This window comes from Magnolia sinica, chromosome 13, assembly GCF_029962835.1.
Source record: "Magnolia sinica isolate HGM2019 chromosome 13, MsV1, whole genome shotgun sequence".
Taxonomy (NCBI): domain Eukaryota; kingdom Viridiplantae; phylum Streptophyta; class Magnoliopsida; order Magnoliales; family Magnoliaceae; genus Magnolia; species Magnolia sinica.
The window spans coordinates 24,433,045-24,451,483 of NC_080585.1; the positions used below are offsets into that span (position 1 = coordinate 24,433,045).

General features: G+C 43.2%; 1 protein-coding gene across 1 annotated transcript; it reads right to left on the reverse strand.

The window, feature by feature from the left end:
- Positions 1-14,461: 14,461 nt before the first annotated feature.
- On the reverse strand, positions 14,462-16,347 carry LOC131223283 (molybdate transporter 2). Its single transcript, XM_058218630.1, has one exon. The coding sequence runs from the start codon at positions 16,251-16,253 to the stop codon at positions 14,826-14,828; it is 1,428 nt and encodes a 475-aa protein (XP_058074613.1). The 5' UTR covers positions 16,254-16,347; the 3' UTR covers positions 14,462-14,825.
- Between the last annotated feature and the right edge of the window lie 2,092 nt (positions 16,348-18,439).

Consider the following 18,439-nt stretch of genomic DNA (forward strand, 5'->3'; position numbering starts at 1 on the left):
AAACCTTTCCCTGCTGCCTTAGGTTTGCCTCGCAACTTCACGTTTTGTGCTGATTTCCCTTAGTAGACAGAACTAACTCGAGTTTTTGTTTATTAGGAATAGTCGAGGCGTCGGGTTCGAAGAGGAAGAGGGAGCGGTGATGCGCTCTTCTCTCGACATCATCATGGCGTCAGCGCTAAAGTCGCGGGTCAAGATTATAGCCCGGAAGAAGAAGGCTCCTGCTCCTGCGGTCGAGCCCGCCACAAAAGAGCCAGTTGTGGCCGAGGCAGTCGTAGTACCAGCACTAGCACAAGCACTAACACCAGCCCCTGCCTCCGAGGCCCACTTATCACCACCTCCCGGGATTCGGAGGGAGGCCGTCGAAGAAGTAATCGCAACAGATTTCTCCCACGTCTCGGGCGATCCAAACCCTAACCTCGTGTTCACCGCTGCGGAGGTGAACACAATTTTGACTGAGTAGAGGCTTTGATTGGTGACTCCGCTATGCCCAAGGTAGACGCTTAGGCCTCGATTGCTAGTGGCATTGGGTGCGCTACTAGCCCGGTCCCTTACGAGGGACAGGAGCTATTTGTGCCTGGCCACTATATGTCATTATTAAACGATTGGGCAGCCAAGCACGCAGCAAAGGCGTCTATCGCCCACACCATGACTCGACTCCCCTAGTCGGTGATGAATGACTTCACATCGTGCTATTATACGGTAAACTTTTTAGTCTCGTTCGTTTGTCTTTTACTTGCCAATTTCCGATTGTCGATCTAACCTTATAGATTTTTGCTCTTTCAAGTGCTGCCGATGCTCGTCCACATCCGAGAAAGGCTGAGGACGATGACTCGGCTAGAGAGAGAGAAGGCTGAGCTAGAAAGGCGCCTCAAGGCCTCAGCTGAGGAGGTGGAGAAGCTGAAGGTCCAGCTAGGAGAGGGCCATCTGAGGGAGCTGGGGCTCCAGGGGGAGATCAATAAGCTGCAGTCTCGTGCGGACTTAGCTGAGTCTGAACTGGATAGCTCGAAGGCGGATAACGCACGACTGGCTACCGAGCTTGAGACTGTCAAGCACGAGGCCGCCGAAGGTCTGGCCAGGTAGCGTTCCGAGCTTGAGGCTTTGGCCACCTCCCAGGCTGTCGCAGCCGTGGAGGAGTTCAAGTCTTCCAAGGAGCGGTCTGATGAGCTGGACAAGGTCTACAGCTTCGCCTACAATGGCGCTTATAAAGTATGCTTAGGCAAAGTCCAAGGCATCTATCCTGAGCTAAACCTCGATGTCTTGGCGACGGATGACGCCGAGGGCTCCCCGAAAGCAGCCGAGGCGGACCCCCAGCAGCAGCTGAAGCTGAGAAGGCCCCCGAAGCCGAGCCCCCAGTTGATTTGACTTCTTGGGAGAACTGACCCCTCTTTTTTTTACTTGTAATGGAATTGTAATCGTGTGCTTCAAATTTTATAAAGTTTATCTTTTGCGTCAGTGTGGATGCTTTCTTTTTATGTTGTTGTTTGTCGCATTTTTCGAATGACGAGCCGACCACTTCTTTAAGGGGTCAGTTCGTTGAAGGGTTTCATTTCTGCACCTGAGAAATGTCCCTTCGTAGTGCACTGGGATAGGGGAGTGACCGTTTAGTAAACCATTGTTGAATAACGAGCCGACCTCTTCTTTAAGGGGGTCGGTTCGTCGAATGACTTCATTTCTGCACATGAGAAATGACCCTTCGTAGAGTACTCGGATAGCAAGGCGACCATTTAATAGACCAAGTAGAAGAGTAGAAAAATAGGTGATCTTTTATTAAGAGTCAAAGTGGCTAATAGATCCGACTCATACATAGTTTTCCCCTTCAAGAGTAGTACATCTTCAGGTGCTCGACATTCTAGGGATGGGGTAATGGACACCCCTCCAAGTCTTCTAGACAGTAGAATCTAGGTTTAACCGAGCCGACTACCCGATAGGGTCCCTCCTAGTTCGGCCGAAGGGACCCTACTCCAGGTTCTGTAGTGTTTTGGAAAACGTGGCGAAGAACTAGATCTCCTCGTTGAAACCACCTCGTCCTAACTTTAGAGTCGTAGAAACAAGCGAGTTGTTAATGCCAAGCAGCGACTCGAAGTTTAACAACGTCTCGCACCTCTTCAAGTAGATCCAGGCTCATCGCGATCTGGTCGGCATTCTGCTCTCCTTGATAGCTCCTCACTCGAGTGGTGGGGAGCCCTATCTCGACTGGGGCGACAACCTCCGAGCCGTAAGACAAGGAGAAGGGAGTTTCCCTCATAGATAACTGAGCCGTAGTCTTGTAGGCCCAGAGAACGAAGGGGAGTTCATCGGCCCAGTTGCCTTTAGTTTTCTCCATCTTTGTCTTGAAGTGATGCTTGATGACTTTGTTCACAGCTTCCACCTATCAATTGGATTGCGGATGACGAGGCGAAGAGTATGCGTTGGTAATACCGAGCCCTCGACACATGCCTCGGAATCTATCATTATCGAACTGTCTTCCATTATTGAACACGATGGTGCGTGGGATCCCGAACTTACAAATGATGTTCTTCTACACAAAGTCTGTCACCTTTTACTCGGTAATCTTCACCACCAGCTCGACCTTAGCCCACTTGGTAAAGTAGTCGACTAATACAATCGCGAACTTGGTCTGCCCCTTTCCAGGAGGCAGAGGCCCAATGATGTCGATTCCCCATTGGGCAAACGGTCATGGCCCGCTCATGGAGGTCAGCTCTTCTGCAGGCTGCCTCAAGACGACAGCAAATCTTTGGCATTTGTCGCACCTCTGGACAAAGATTTTGAAGTCTTCTGAGCTAAGGTGCGGCCCCCAAAATGATTTTCACAAATTCCTTCGTGGACTTCTTGGATCACATAATCCACTTCGTCAAGTCGGAGACATCTAAGGTATGGCTGAGAGTACTCTTTTTTGTACAATGTATCATTCAGGATCACATATCGCGCTGCCCTAATTTTCAGATGTCGAGCCTCCAACTTATCTTGAGGGACTTCGCCAGCGGTGAGGTACCTGATGATCAGATTCATCCAACTCGGAGTTGCTTGCACTAGGTTAATCATCTTTTGGTCGGCTCGGTCGATGCTCGGAATATCCAAGAATTCCATGGGGACAATCCTCAGGATCTTCCCCTCAGTAGTTGAGGCCAGCTTTGTGAGGGCGTTAACCATAGAGTTTTTACCTCTCGGGATCTGGCTGATGACACAGTCTTTGAACTTCCCCATCAGCTTCCGGGCTTCGGCCAAGTAAGCTATCATCATTGACTCTTTGCCCTCGTATTCTGTTGATATATGGTTCACGACGAACTAAGAATTGCACCGCACGTTAAAGAGTCGAACTCCCAGACTAGCAGCTAATCTGAGTCCAGCCGGCAGGGCTTCATACTCTGCCTCGTTGTTGGATGCCTTGAAACCGAGTCTGATTGCATACTAGATGGTGGTCGAGTCGAGCGTGACTAGAACGATCCCCGCTCCAGCTCGTTTCGAATTGGATGACCCATCCATGAAAAGGGTCCATCTACTACATTCCCCTTTTATTTCCGCGCTCTTGAGAAGATGAAGTGTTGGGGGAGCAACAGGGGCTGCCTCGGAACTTGTCAAGCTCTCCAAACCGCTGTCTCCGATCTCGCAACTCGGAGTCGTGAACTCAGCTATGAAGTCGGCCATGACTTGGCTCTTAATCACAGTCATCGGTCGATATTGAATATCGAACTCTCCGAGTTCCATCGCCCACTTGGTTAGACGTCCGGATACTTATGGCTTCTAGAGCATTTGTCGGAGAGGTGAATTCATGACGACGATGATGGAATGCGCCTGTAAGTACGAGCGCAGCCTCTGAGCAGAGACGAATAGGCTTAGAGCCAGTTTCTCCATGCTCGAGTACCTGGTCTCGTTCAGGACCATAGCCTTGCTAGTGTAGTAAACATGGCATTGCTTGCCTTCTACTTCTCAAATGAGTGCTGAACTGACAGCCGAGGTGGAAACCGCCAAGTAAAGAAACAGGGGCTCGCCCTCCTCAGGCTTTGACAGCAAAGGTGGTGACCCTAGGTACTGCTTCAAAAGTTTAAAAGCTTACTCGCAGTCCGAGGTCCATTCCGCTTTCTTGTGACTCTTCAACTACTGGAAGAAGGGGAGACACTTATTAGTGGCTCTGGATATGAAGCGCTCTAGCGCGGCGACTCGTCCGGTGAGGCACTAGATTTCTTTCATCGTCCGAGGCGAGCTCATGTCAAGTAAGGCCTTAATCTTATCAGAGTTTGCCTCAATTCCCCTCTGACTGACCTGGAATCAAAGAAACTTGCTTGAGCCCACACCGAAGGCACACTTGGCGGGGTTCAAATTCATACAATACTCTCGGAGGATCGAGAAGGTCTCTCCGAGGTCTGTGATGTGGTTGGATGCTTTGATACTTTTGACAAGCATATCGTCGACGTAGACCTCCATGGTCCGACCAATCTATCGGGCAAACATCTAGTTCACCAGCATCTGATATGTGACTCCAAAAGTTGAACGGTCCATGAGAAGCAACACCTCATAAAACCACCAAGACCCAATTTTTACTTTTTTTACTTTGATCCGAAACTTTGGTAAGCCGTAAAAAATGAAAATAATTCTTCCCTTGATTTGCATTTCGCTTTGCTATGGCCTACCAATATTTTAGATTTTATATATATATATATATATATATATATATATATATATAGAGAGAGAGAGAGAGAGAGAGAGAGAGAGAGAGAGAGAGTAAAATAATATCAATTTTATTAATGTATGAATGAAACTCATTACATTCTACGGAATATCAATTAAAAAAGACAAATAAACAAAACAAGAAATAAATATCCGATCCATCTGTGAGAAAAGATAATTGAGACAGATGGTCTGTGGAATGTGACTAGAGAAATTATCTTTTTAGTAAGAACTTAGTTGATTAGAATTTAATAATAATCTTTTCGATAGAAAAGTGTTCATGCATAAGAAATGACATGAATTATATGAGCTAAATATGGGATATGTACTTAATATTCAAACAACATCACAAAATTGAAATTCATATTCAAGTAATGTTATATAAACTCTTTTTGAGTGATCATTATACTTTTCTTTTATTCTCTCCTATCAAACACGCCCTAAAACTAAAATACTACGCAACTAAAATTCCATCCTCCGTACGTGAAAAATAAGTGAGAAATGGAGCCATGGTTTTAAGACCATGATAAGTCTAATTCAAGTAATCTGAGTTGACTCGGACTCATTTGGACTTAGCTGGTCCAATACTACTACGAGTTAAGTCAGACTCCATGGCGAGTCGATTCAAATAACCAAGTGATAAATGTAATGTTTACTTGCCCAAGTGGTGGTGGTAATGGCCGGACCTGTTGAGCCCAGTCCAGCTTTGGACATTGGGTGTGTTAGCTATGCCCGTGGGCTAGGCTTGGGGGTCTAGGATATGCATGGACCAATCAATTATCAGGTTGAGCTTGGAGTCAGGTCATTTTAACCTCTCGTACTGGGTAGGCAACACATGCATTTTGCATGTAGATAGACCATTGGTTTTCATTTTACAGGTCCGATGGGTCAGGCGCTGGCTCGACCAGATCTTTTCGGGAACGGGCCATGCTGGCACCTGCAGGGTCGGGCTTGTGAACCGGGCCCACTGCCATCACTGCACGCAAGTAAAACGAAGGGCCTTGCTAGTGGCGTGAGAGGCCGCACGAGCAGGGGTGTACATTTTGTTGACCCACTAGATTCTACTATACATCTGAAGCCGTAGTTGGGTGATCTAAACTGTCAATAAGAAAAAGGGGGCGGATTAGGTGCGGCCCACCTTGATGTATGTATTCTATATCCACCCGTTCATCTGTTTTGCCTGATCGTGTTAGATCTTGAGCCCCAAACTGAAGTAGATCCAAATCGAAGGTGGACTGTCCTATAGAAAACAGTGGTGTTGACTATTAAAAACTTCTTCTGGGCCACAAAAGTCTTAGATAAAGCTGATATTTGCCTTTTCCTTTCTTCTAGGTTTGTATGACTTTATCAACAGGTTGGATGCAAACAAACACCACGGTGGGCCCTAAGAAGTTTTCGATTGCCAACGTTCAATCACTACTGTTTCCTGTAGTGCGGTCCACCTGAGATTTGGATCTGCTTCATTTTTGGGTTCATGACTTAAAATGATCTGAGAACAGATGGACTTTGTGGATATGGAATAAATACATCAAGGTGCTCCCCACAGTAAGGGCCGCACCAAATCTTCGGATAATGAAATTCGTAGCTATTTGGACTTTGGATGTCGGGCCATTGTTGGTTCTTTCTATTTGTAAGCCAATGATCAAAGTTTTAGGATTTTCCAACCTGGAATATTCGAAGGAATGAATAGCCTATTATATCAATGGTTTGGATCACTGAACAATGGCATGGAGGGTGCAGGACATCCTTCACGTCAGAACTACCGGAATGAAAGCTGGAAAACCTGTCTGTTGGGCATATGATTTAAAGAAAAGCTGGCAAAGGCGTGTCGCGTTTGGATAGGTTACCGTTGTACTAAGATCCAGACCCAACTAAGAGAGTCGGGTACGGGTCTTTCTGGCTTCAGGATGTATCATGTTTCAGGTTCAATGATCGGGATTAGGATCACCCTGATCCACAGCTCAAGTGGTGGCCTGGGTTTAGGATACCTCAGTTTCAACACTAGAGGTCTTGGTATCGATTCCATAGTAGGGGTGACCAACACTTAAGTGTGCACTGAAAGTGGGTTGTACCAAGTACCTACCAAGGTGTGTGTCCCACTTGGATGAGGGTTCAGACCAAGTTTTAACAGCATCCAAAACTCAGGTTATATATATTAGTGTGTACTGCACACTGACAGTGGGGTGTACTAATAAGCTAATAAGGTGTGTGTCCCACTGGAATGAGGGGTCAGACCAAGTTTCAGCAGCATCCAAAACTCAGGTTATATATATTTTTGGCATGTCTTCACATGGTTTTAGATGGTATGGCGGATCTGAGTTCCGAGTTCTATATATGACTGATTTTTGGGATATCCCATGACTTAAATGGGACCCATCAAATGCACCGTGTTGATATTCAACTATATACAGTGCTCCTAGTTGCATAGGACACTTACTCAAATCCACTGATCTAGACTGTTCATCAGGTCCAACACACATTTCATGGGCCATCATGGAAACATCACACTGATCCCACAAATATTAACCATTTGATTAATGTCCTTAAAAATGGAAGATCAAGATCATTTGCACCAAATAGGTCAAGTCAACAATTTGATCCATCCATTTGTTAGTGATCATTGTGGATTGACCATGTTTCCAAAGAACCACCTTTGTTAGGCAATCATCACCATCCCATCAATGGCTTGGAACAGAATGGCTATAGAAAATAAAGCCAAACATCGATTAGATCATACGATCAGTGTGAATTTTTCATGGTAGCCCATGAAGTATATCCTGAACTTAATGGACGGTTCAGATCCATCAATTGGAATGTCCAAGTGAACCAATGCAACTAGCAGCACTATAACTTAATAGTCCTCTGGGATAACTGGATCATTTCTCTATAAATAATATCACTTCAATGATAGACATGACTCAACGTCGGGTGCATTTTTGGGTCCTCTGAATATGAAGATGTTCACAGTTTAACTTGTCAAGATCCACCAGACCTCAAAGATTTTGGAATACCAAGCCATGGTGAAGGACTTTCAAATCAAACCCATGACTAGATGGGCTGACAATTCGTAGGACCCTTTCTAAGGCTACTTTGGCAACACATTCTGCTAGAAGATGTACAGACCCACAACATAACAAGGAGGTTTTTTTTCTTTTTCCTTCTTTTGGTATCATACTCAAGTTTCTCTCTTTTATTTACCTAGTTGTCATTTTATGAGAGAGGGCATTCTAGAGTTGTTTTCTACAAAATTTATATTTGTGAATTAAGTGATTCCTCTTTTACCAGGTGAGTGATTCTCCAATCATTTGGGTGAGTAATTCCCCAGGTTATCTCCTTTTCTCATTTTCATTCGACATGCATTCTTCGTCCAAATTATAGCAATAAAGTTTTTCTTTCCTTCTCTTTAATGCATTTTTTTGGCTTATGTGTTAAGTGGTATTGGTTCTGCATCAATGATGGTTCAGTTGCTAGGAGGTACACGATATTTCTTGAAACTAGACATGTTTGAAGAACCGTCAGATTTACGTATATGAAGTGGATGTAAATGGACTCATGAGGATGGTTATGACCTCGTTATGCCATTTGGTCCGACAAACATGCCTCAAATCTTCCAAAGCCTAACGAACGATAAATCTTCCAAAGCCTAATGAACAATATAGCTCTTATGTGTCAAGCTTACCCTCAATCATGAAAGAAAACATAAGTTGAATGTGAAGAAATCTAACTGCAGCTTAATAAGACAATGTGATACTTCGATCTTATAGTGAGAACAATGGAAGGTTGAACATGTTGTTGATGTCTTAAATATGTCAGTAACAGGGCTTCGTCGATGCCATCAACAGATGCTCGATCTTATCGAGAAAATTCAAAAAATTCATATTGGTTGCTAGAACATTTTGATATTGTTATTCGATGGCATCGAAGGAGTTCGATGCCATCGATATATCCTCGATGGGGTGTCAATGCCATCAAAGGTCCCATCGAAAATGTGCACAGAATTGCATAAGTGCGTAAGTTGTTTCCTATTCCGGTTATAATAATATATATATCACATGTTATCGAGATTATGGTATAAAGAAGGTGTATTAGGGCTTTCTAATTCGTTCTTATAGGTTTAAGGGCATAGTTAGGGTTTGAGGAAGTAGATTCGAGGCTAGTTCAAATTGGTAACACTATCTCTTATAATTTCTGCTTTCATAGTGCATTACTCATCGCTTTATGCTAATATTTTTTTTCCGTAAGGGTTTTTCCACATAAAATTTGGATTGTTCTTGTTTGGGCTTGTCTGTGCGATTATGTGTACTTTTGCTTGATTCGCCTCTGTGTGCTTCTGCGGTTCCCTAACAAGTGGTATCAGAGATAACGTTAGGAAGCATATCGAATTTGAAAGCAAAGTATCAATGACATCTAATATAAAGTTCGATGTAGAAAAATATTCCGATAAAAAAAAATTTTGAACTATGGAAAGTTAAGATGAATAGTAGCATAGTTCAATAAGGATTAGACGAAGCTCTTCTTGTAAAATGACCGGAAACTATGTCATAAGAAGAATGAAACAAGTTAGATAAGAAAGCCAATATATCTATCAAGTTGTATCTAGCGGATGAGGTCCTCTATATTGTTATGAGAGAGAAGACTACAAAGGATACATGGGCGAAGTTAGAGAATATTTATGCAAAGAAATCTCTTAAGAATCGCTTGTATCTAAAGCTACAGTTGTTCAATCTCAAGATGGTGAAGGGGGCTGACGTTGAGGCCCATATCAATAACTTCAATATGCTTGTTTGCAAGTTATTGAATATGGAAGAAACGATGAAAGATGAAGATCAAGTATATATACTGTTGAACTCTCTTCAAGAATCGTACGAGTTGTTCAAACACTCTTTGTGCACTGGTAGAACAACCATTAACATTGAGACCGTTATCTCAACCCTTCAATCGAAGGCAATGAAAAATAAAAATGATGATATGGGTGCTTCTATAAATGCACTGGTTACAAGGGAGAGAAATTTTGAACAGGATAATAGATCTTCACGATCGAGGTCCAAATTCAAGGGTAAGGGCAAATGAAAGTTGAAGTGCTGGAATTGTGGCGTGACATGACACATGAAGAAGGATTGTCAGAATCCTAAGTCGAGAAAGGATTCTCCTTTGAGGAAACAAATGGTAGTGACGTGCTGACCGCATCAAAATTCGAGTACTTCGACAAAGAATGGATTTTGGATATGGGGGTTTCGTACCACATTACCCCTCATCGGAGTTGATTCACCAGTTACAGTGAGTGCGATGGTGGCTAGGTATTTATAAGCAATGATAATGCCTGTAAAGAGGTAAGCATTAAATCGATGCGCATCAAGATGTTTGATGGCATGGAGCGTGTCTTGACCGATGTGAGACATATTCCTGATTTAAGGAAGAATTTGATATCTTTAGAAGCACTCGAGACACTTAGATGTAAATTCACGAGTTTCGATCGTGTCCTTAAAATTTCAAAGGAGGCACTCATAGTCATGAAGGCGTGGAGGAATAAAAACGTTTATAGGTTGATCGAGAATACTTCATTGAGTGGAACTGTAATGACTGTAGCAGATTTCACGTTTGCATGTATGTCGCATGCGTGCTTCAGCATAAGGAAGCGAGGCATGAAAGTATTTTCTAACCGTTGTTTAATTACAGCTTTTAAAAGTATTAGTTTTAGTATAAGCGAGTATTGTATATATGGTAAACAATTGAGGTTGTCTTTTAAATATGGGAAATTGTTTGTAAAGAGGTTATAGATTATGTGCATTATGATGTATGGGGGTCATCGCACGTGATTTCTGGCAGAGGGTCGTCATGGTTTGTCACGTTTATTGACAACTATTATAGAAAAGTGTGGGTTTATTTTATGAAAAATAAATATGAAGTTTTCACAAACTTTAAACAGTGGAAGACGATGGTGGAAAAACAGTCAAGGTGAAAGGTGAAAGTGTTGAAGAAAGAAAACGGTGGAGAATTCACTTATGGAGAATTTAATCCATATTGTAAGGATGAAGGGATCGTAAGACACAACATATTGCGCCACACACCAGAGCACAATGGTGTGGCTGACTGAATAAATCTAAATCTCTTGGAAAGGGCTCGATACATGATTAATAATGCTAGGTTGGGCAAGGAAATGTGGACTGAGGCCGTTAACAGGGCTTGTTGCTTGGTGAATCGGTCTACTTCTACGACTATTGATTGTAAAATTTCAGAAGAAGTGTGTAATGCTCAGCAGGTAAACTACTCAAGGCTGTGAGTATTTGGTTGTCATGCTTACTCTCATGTACCGTCAGTTGAGAAAGATTGCTGGACTAAATGTCTAATAAATGAGTCTTTTCTAGCTATGACAATGGTGTGAAGGGGTATAAGCTATACGAAAGGACCACATGAAAAATTATCCTTAGTTGTAACGTCAATTTTGACGAAAGATTCTTGTTCCATAGGGATAAGCACAAGGAAACCGAAAAGTTAGTTGTGTACGTTCAGTTAGAAAGAGATGAGACACAGGTTGATACTGAGACGCAGATATAGGTATACGACCAGGTGGAGCAACCATCTGTAAGAAGGAATCCGCCACACAATGGAGCTTGCCATCGGTCGAAAAGTGATTGGGTGCAAGTAAATCTTAAAGAAGAAACATGATAGGCACAAGACAAGGTTGGTAAATAAGGAATATACTTAGAGAAAATGTGTTGAATTTATTAAGATATTTATGCCTGTGGTGAAGTAAGTATCTATCATATTCGTATGGACACCGGTTGCCTAATATAATATCGTGCTGGAACAAATAGATGTGAAGGTTGTCTTCCTACATGAAAAATTAGAAGAGCAAATTTACATGAAACAACTAAAGTGTTTCGAAATACAAGAGGCAGAGAAGAAGGTTTGTAGGTTGAAGAAGTCGTTGTACGGTCTGAAACAGTCATGTAGGCAGTGGTATATGAAATTTAATTTTTTCATATTGAGTCAGAAGTTTACCTGGAGTGAGTATGATCATTATGTCTATTACAAAACACTGAGTGATGGGAGATTAATTATATTGGTATTGTATAATTATAACATAATTATCGCCAGTCATAACATGTCTAAGATCGACATACTGTAGGCTTTGATATCAGTGACATTCAAGAAGAAAGATCTAAGAGCTGCAAAGAGGGTTTTCGGCATTGACATCCACATGGACAAGAATAGGAGCATGTTATGGTTATATCAAACAGAATATCTTGAGAATGTATTGATGAAGTATGGGATGGATAAGAGAGAGTCGGCTAGCATTCCCTAGGCGGCTCATTTTAAGCTTTCTCATTAATAGTGTCCTAAAACAGATTAAGAAAAGTAGGTTATTTTTCATGTGCCTTATTCGAGCGCAGTTGGTAGCTTGATATATGTCATAGTCTATATAAGACCGGATATTTCACATGCGGTGGGTGTTGTTAGCAGATACATGTCTAATCCCGGCAAGCAACATTGGGAGGCAGTGAAATGACTACTTCGATATATTCAATGTACGCAGGACTACTTCTTATCATTTGAAAAATCAGGGGACAAGTTAGTAGGCTGTGGATTCAGATTATGCGGGCAGTGTGGATAATAGAAGCTCGACTTTTGGTTACTCATTTGTGCTAGTGGGTGGAGCGATCAGTTGTATATCGAAGCGTCAGTATGTGATAACTCTTTCCACAACTGAAGCTAAGTATATGATGCTAATAGAAGCATTCAATGAATGCGTTTGGTTGAGTGGGATGATAAATCAGTTAGAGCTTCAATAGGAGACCGTGCTAATCAATTGTGACCGTGAAAGCATAATCAATTTGGTTAAGAATTTTGTTTATCACTCACATACTAAACATATTGATATGCATCATCATTTTATCTGACAAGTGCTTGAGAAAGGAGGCGTGACTCTAAAGAAGATTCACGCAAGCATGAACCCGGCTAACATGCATACGAAGGTGGTTCTCATAAAGAAGTTCAAGTTCTGTGCAACTTCTTTGGATTTGGCGAATGCATAAATGGAAGACGAAGTGTGCATGAGAAGTGATGGTGAAGCTACGATGAAAGGCAGAATTAGAGGTGATGATTAATAAGGAGCTATGATAAATGAATATTGAAAACATGATAAAGATTGTTGTTGATGTCTTAAATCTGTCAGTAACATGGGTCTGTCGGTGCCATCGACAGGCCACTTGATGCCATCGAGAAAATTCAGAAAATCCTTGTTGGTTGTTGGAACGTTTTGATATTGCTACTCGACGGCATAAATGGAAGATGGAGTGTGCATGCGAAGTGATGATGAAGCTATGATGAAAGGTAGAATTAGAGGTGATGATTAATAAGGAGCTATGATAAATGAATATTGAAAACACGATAAAGATTTTTGTTGATGTCTTAAATCCGTTAGTAACATGGGTCTGTCAGTGACATCGACAGGCCACTCGATGCCATTGAGAAAATTTAGAAAATCCATGTTGGTTGTTAGAACGTTTTGATATTGCTACTCGACAGCATCGAAAGAGTTTGATGCCATCGACTCCTTCGATGCCATCGACTCCTTCGATGCCTTCGACAGATCCTCGATGGGGTGTCGATGCCATCGAAAATGTGCGTAGAATTGCGTAAGTTGTTTCCTATTCCGGTTGTGATAGTATATATATATTGGGTGTAATGGGGATTAGGGTACAGAGGAGGTGTATTGGGGCTTTCTAATTCGTTCCTAAGGGTCCAAGGGCATAGCTAGGATTTGAGGAAGTAGATTCAAGGCTTGTTCGAATTGGTAAGACTCTATTTCTTGTAATTTTTGCTTTCATAGTACATTATTCGTCGCTTTGTGTCGTGGTTTTTTCCCATAATAGTTTTACTACGTAAAATTCGGATTATTCTTGTTTGGGCTTGGCCATGCGATTGCGTGTACTTTTCTTGATTCATATATGTGTGCTTCCGTAGTTCACCAACAAAACAAACGCTTCTAAAGTGAAGAGCACGATTAAATGGCCAAGACCTACCATCAAGGTACTACGAGGATGCATTCAACTGGAACCCTGAAGCTGAGATGCATTTCTCCACTTGAAGAAAGTAATATTCAACCACAACTGTCCTTGCATTGCCTGGCTTCAATAAACTATTTGTGGTTGAGTACAATGCTTCAAGAAGTGGGCGGCTGTTGTAATGCAAGAAGGTAAATTACTCACATTTACTTAACAAGCCACTTTCAGCCTGCATATAAATCTATGGTAAGGAAATGTCTATAGTCCACATAATGCGGGGGCATTTTCACACCGAGCTCAAGTAGGGTGGCCTATGGGATGCATGGGCAAACTCGAGGTGGGCGCCCGCGGAAGCCATGGATTTGGGGGCCATGTGAGGCGGCACCCATGGATTTGGGACCCACGAGGGTGCAAAACCCATGGATTTAGGACCCACGAGGAGGGTTCGGCTGAAGACCTAATCCATGAATTTGGAGCCTGGGCTATCAGATAAATGGATTAATTCGTCATACTCTATCAGAGCGAGCTTTTAGAGCTGTTAATTGTCCTGCATCACCATACTTTCATAAAATTGCAGCCATACCTTTGTTACACCTCCAAATTAGAACTAGCTACTGGAGCCTAACGTTTGAGCAACAAGCGATGGGTTTTTAAGTTGCTGGGATATGACTACGAGATCATCTCAGGAAAGGAAGTAAGAACATCGTCGCTGACGCAATATTGCGGTTGTAGCATATGTTAAGATTGCAACAATGTCCATACCAATGTGTAACGGCCTCTATGAAATGTGTACAAATGACACTAAGAAGTTGACATACAAGCCTAAATCCACAAGTTACAATGGGGCCCAAATTCACTCCTACAATATACATGGTACGACCAAGATCTTATATAAAGGGCTTAGAAGCAACAAGTTCTCAATGACCTCCACTCGTCTCCTATGGCCGGTCACTTGGGTTTCTACGTATAATAAACATGCATCTAGGACATGAACTACTGAATATATTCAAAGGACAAGGCGAGCGTTACAATTGAGCAGAGAGATGGATAAAAGAGCTACAGCCAACCAATTTTTTTGGGCTCTGATCTTCTTGTTTCTCCTCCTAACACAATGATGAGATTGATCTCCAACAAGCCCAACCAAAGATCCAATCAACTCGGCCGCTGAGAACCGAAGCTGGTTTCAGCGTCATTTGCTGATTTCGATCTAAATAAATTGCTAGAAAATAACCCAGAAGAGCAATCGATCTCCCTCAGCTTCAGCAGCACAAACAACACAATCCCACACCCAAAGCCCAAAGCCGCACTTGACCCTGTCAATGAAACCGCAGCACAAACCAGCATCACGAACGACTCCTCCTTACTATTCATATCCCTCGAAGCCATGGCCAATTCAATGCCGGAAAACAGCAACAGTACCCCCAAAATCCCAATTGGGAACTGACCCAATATTCTCACAAATGAGTTCCCGAAAACCAGACCCAAAACCAACTTGGCCAGACCCAAAAATAGCACAGAAGCCCCACTCCGCCCACCGAACCGATACTGCCCAGCGAGCCCACCAGCACCGTGGCAGACTGGCATTGCTCCAAACCAACACCCTACCAAATTCATAATCCCCACACTAACTGAAACTGCAGTCACCGATGCCTCCCTCTCGGGGAAAAGATCGCCTGACAGCCTACAAACAGCGATCACCGAATTCAAAACCGAAAGAGGAATCTGTGGGATTGCTGCTCTAACAAACCCAATTTTCCAATCCTCCCATGTGATCTTCACGACATGGATCTTAGCGGGTCCGAATTTGAGATCCTTAATAATTGAAGGGTCCCGAATGAAGCACAGCAACAACCCCAAAAGAAAGACCAGAAGTGCCGCTGGGATCATCGAACAAACACGTAGTCTACGGTGATTACGACGTGGCCGATCCAACGACGTGGCGAGTTGGGATTCCGATACAGACTCTTCTTTGCCGGATCCCGTGATGAGGACGACGAAGAGGAGTGCAGAAAGGGCGAGCACGAGGCCGTCGAGGCCGAGCCAGGGTCGCGCCGTGCCTGACTTCCCAGTCGAAAAGTTCTGATTGTATCGGATGTACTTAATTGCAGAGAAGGCGAAGGAGAGGCCCTGGGAGAGCTGGACCCCACGAACAACAGGGAGCGGGATATACTTGTATAGGAAGGACATGAGGCGAGTAGCACCGAGGATGAAGAGGATGGAAGCCGTACAGATACCAGCGGCCATGATTTGGGGGACGGTGAGGTGGGCTTGGGATTCGGAGATGGCGACGGCGGCGATGGATTTCATCGGCTGGACAGGCATCGGGATGCCGAAGAGAAAGCCGGTGATGATATTGTAGAGAGCGGTGAAGATGAGGGTTGTGGAGAGGTCGAGGTGGTTGACGAGGCAGAGGGCCAGGACGATGGGGATGTAGGTGCCCAGATCACCGACGGATCCACCAAGCTCCGACCAGATGGTGGTCTTGAGGTTGAAGCCGGTGGGCCATCTGATGATGGAGGAGATGTGGTGGGGCCAACGGCGAGGTAGGAGTGGAGTCGTTGATTCCGGTGGGGATTCCATGTGGAGAGAGTGTCTGTGAGAAGATTTGCCGGAGAGGAGGATTTTTTAAAGAGAGGGAAGGATGACTCTTGGAGCTGCGAAGAGAGGTAGACGCCAAGAGGGTAAAACCCGAAAACTCCTTGGTGGTGTTACCCTTGCCGTGTGGGCCCATCTGAATGAGATTTATATTTATCGATGCCGTCCATCCGTTTTTCCAGATCATCTTAGGACATTTTGCCAAAACGTTAGATGATCCAAATCTGAGGTGAATCACACCATTAGAAACTGTGGTGAATGGCAATTGGAATCTTTATGTGGGTCACAAAGTTTTGGATCAATCTGATATTTATATTTTCCCTTCATCCAGGTCTGTTTGACTATATGAACGGGTTGGATTGAACATAAACACTACATTATGTATTATTGTGGGCCTTAGAAAGTTTTTAACGGTGAGTTTCAATCACCACTATTTCATATAAGTGTGGTCCAACTGAGATTTCGATCTTATTAATTTTTGGGCCCACTCTCGAAAATTATTTGGAAAAACAGATGGACAGTGTGGATATACAACACGTTACTAAATATAGGTCCCAAAGCAAGGGTAAGTGTTACCTGGTAACACCAATCCGTGCCATTAAAAAGAGCTGGGCGCGGATTAGGTGATACCCCGCCCGTTCGGACCTAGGGGAGGCGGAGGCTCCGAGAGGCACTGAGGGGCCACCGTAATATATAAATTTTATCCACACCGTTCATTCATTTTTTCGTATCATTTTAAATTAAAACTTCAAAATATCTACTATCCAAGGCTTAAATGGATCACACAATGGGGGTTAAATTCCTACCGTTTAAAAATTCTTAGGCATTATGGAAGTTTTTAATCAAGATGATATTTAATTTTTTTCAATTCCCCACGTCTATTAGACCATATCAACAGGTTGGATGTCAAATAAAAAAAACACGTTGGACCCTAAGAAGGTTTCAATGGTGGACATCCTTAGCAGCGCTAATTCCTGTGGTGTGGTTCATTTGAGAATTGAATCTACCTTATGTTTGGTCCAATATTCTAAAATGATATGAAAAATTAGATGGACAGTGTGAATATAATTCATACATCACAGTGGACTCTTAATGACCCTCGGAGCCTCCGCCTGTCCCGACCCCAAACAGCAAGGGTATTACCTAATCCGCGCCCCAAAGAGCGGGCGCGGCGGCCCGCGGATTGGCCAGTGACGCTGCCAGTACCCACTCTATTACTCGTCCGCATTCTATGTGCTCCACCATGATGTGTCTGTTTCATCCACGCCGTCCATATATTTTTATAAATCATCTCATGATATTAGCCTAAAAATTGAGGTACATCTAAATCTCAAGTGGACCACATCACAGGAACCGTCTTGATTGAACGCCCACCATTAAAAACTTCCCAGGGTATAAAACTTTTGCATTAAGCTGATATTTGCTTTTTTTTAAATCCTTTTCATCCTGTTTGTATGACCAAATCAACAAGTTGGATGTCAAATAAATATTACAGTGGGCTGGTTTTTAATGGCGGACACTCAATCGCTATATTTATATCTGTCTTATTTTTCGGATCAGGCCTTAAAATGATTTCTAAGAATAGACGGACGGCATGGATAAAATACATATATCATGGTGGACGCACAGAGTACTGACCAGTAGCCACTGACTGCCGGATGTGTCACTGGCCAAACGGCATCCGAGCTAAGATGAATTTTTGACTGATAAGCCTTAACAGTCGTTACATGTGTTGCAACTGTTGATCGGATGGGACAAAAGTTGGATGGCCAAGATCTTCCAATGTTGGAGAATTTGGGACATTTCATAAACAGAGTGATGAGGCTGATCATCCCATATTATCCTAAAAAAAACAAATGGTCGCGATTGGTCGACTGCTTTCTTGGCCAATCCAGGCCGTGAAAATCGCAGACATCCTTGTGAATGGAGATGGCCCACAAGGTCTATATAAACCGTTGAAAATGAAATATCCAAGGGCAATTAAAATGTTAACATGGCCCGGTATGATTGTTGGGGTATATGCTTCATGGAGTGGGCCCTACTATTCTGACTTTCAACGGTCTAAATTTGGCAAACGTACAATCTACCTTAGCCACACACGTCGTAACACCTAATCCGCTTCCGTCACAACCTTGTTCCACTGACGGTAGTATCTATGATTGGTGCGAACA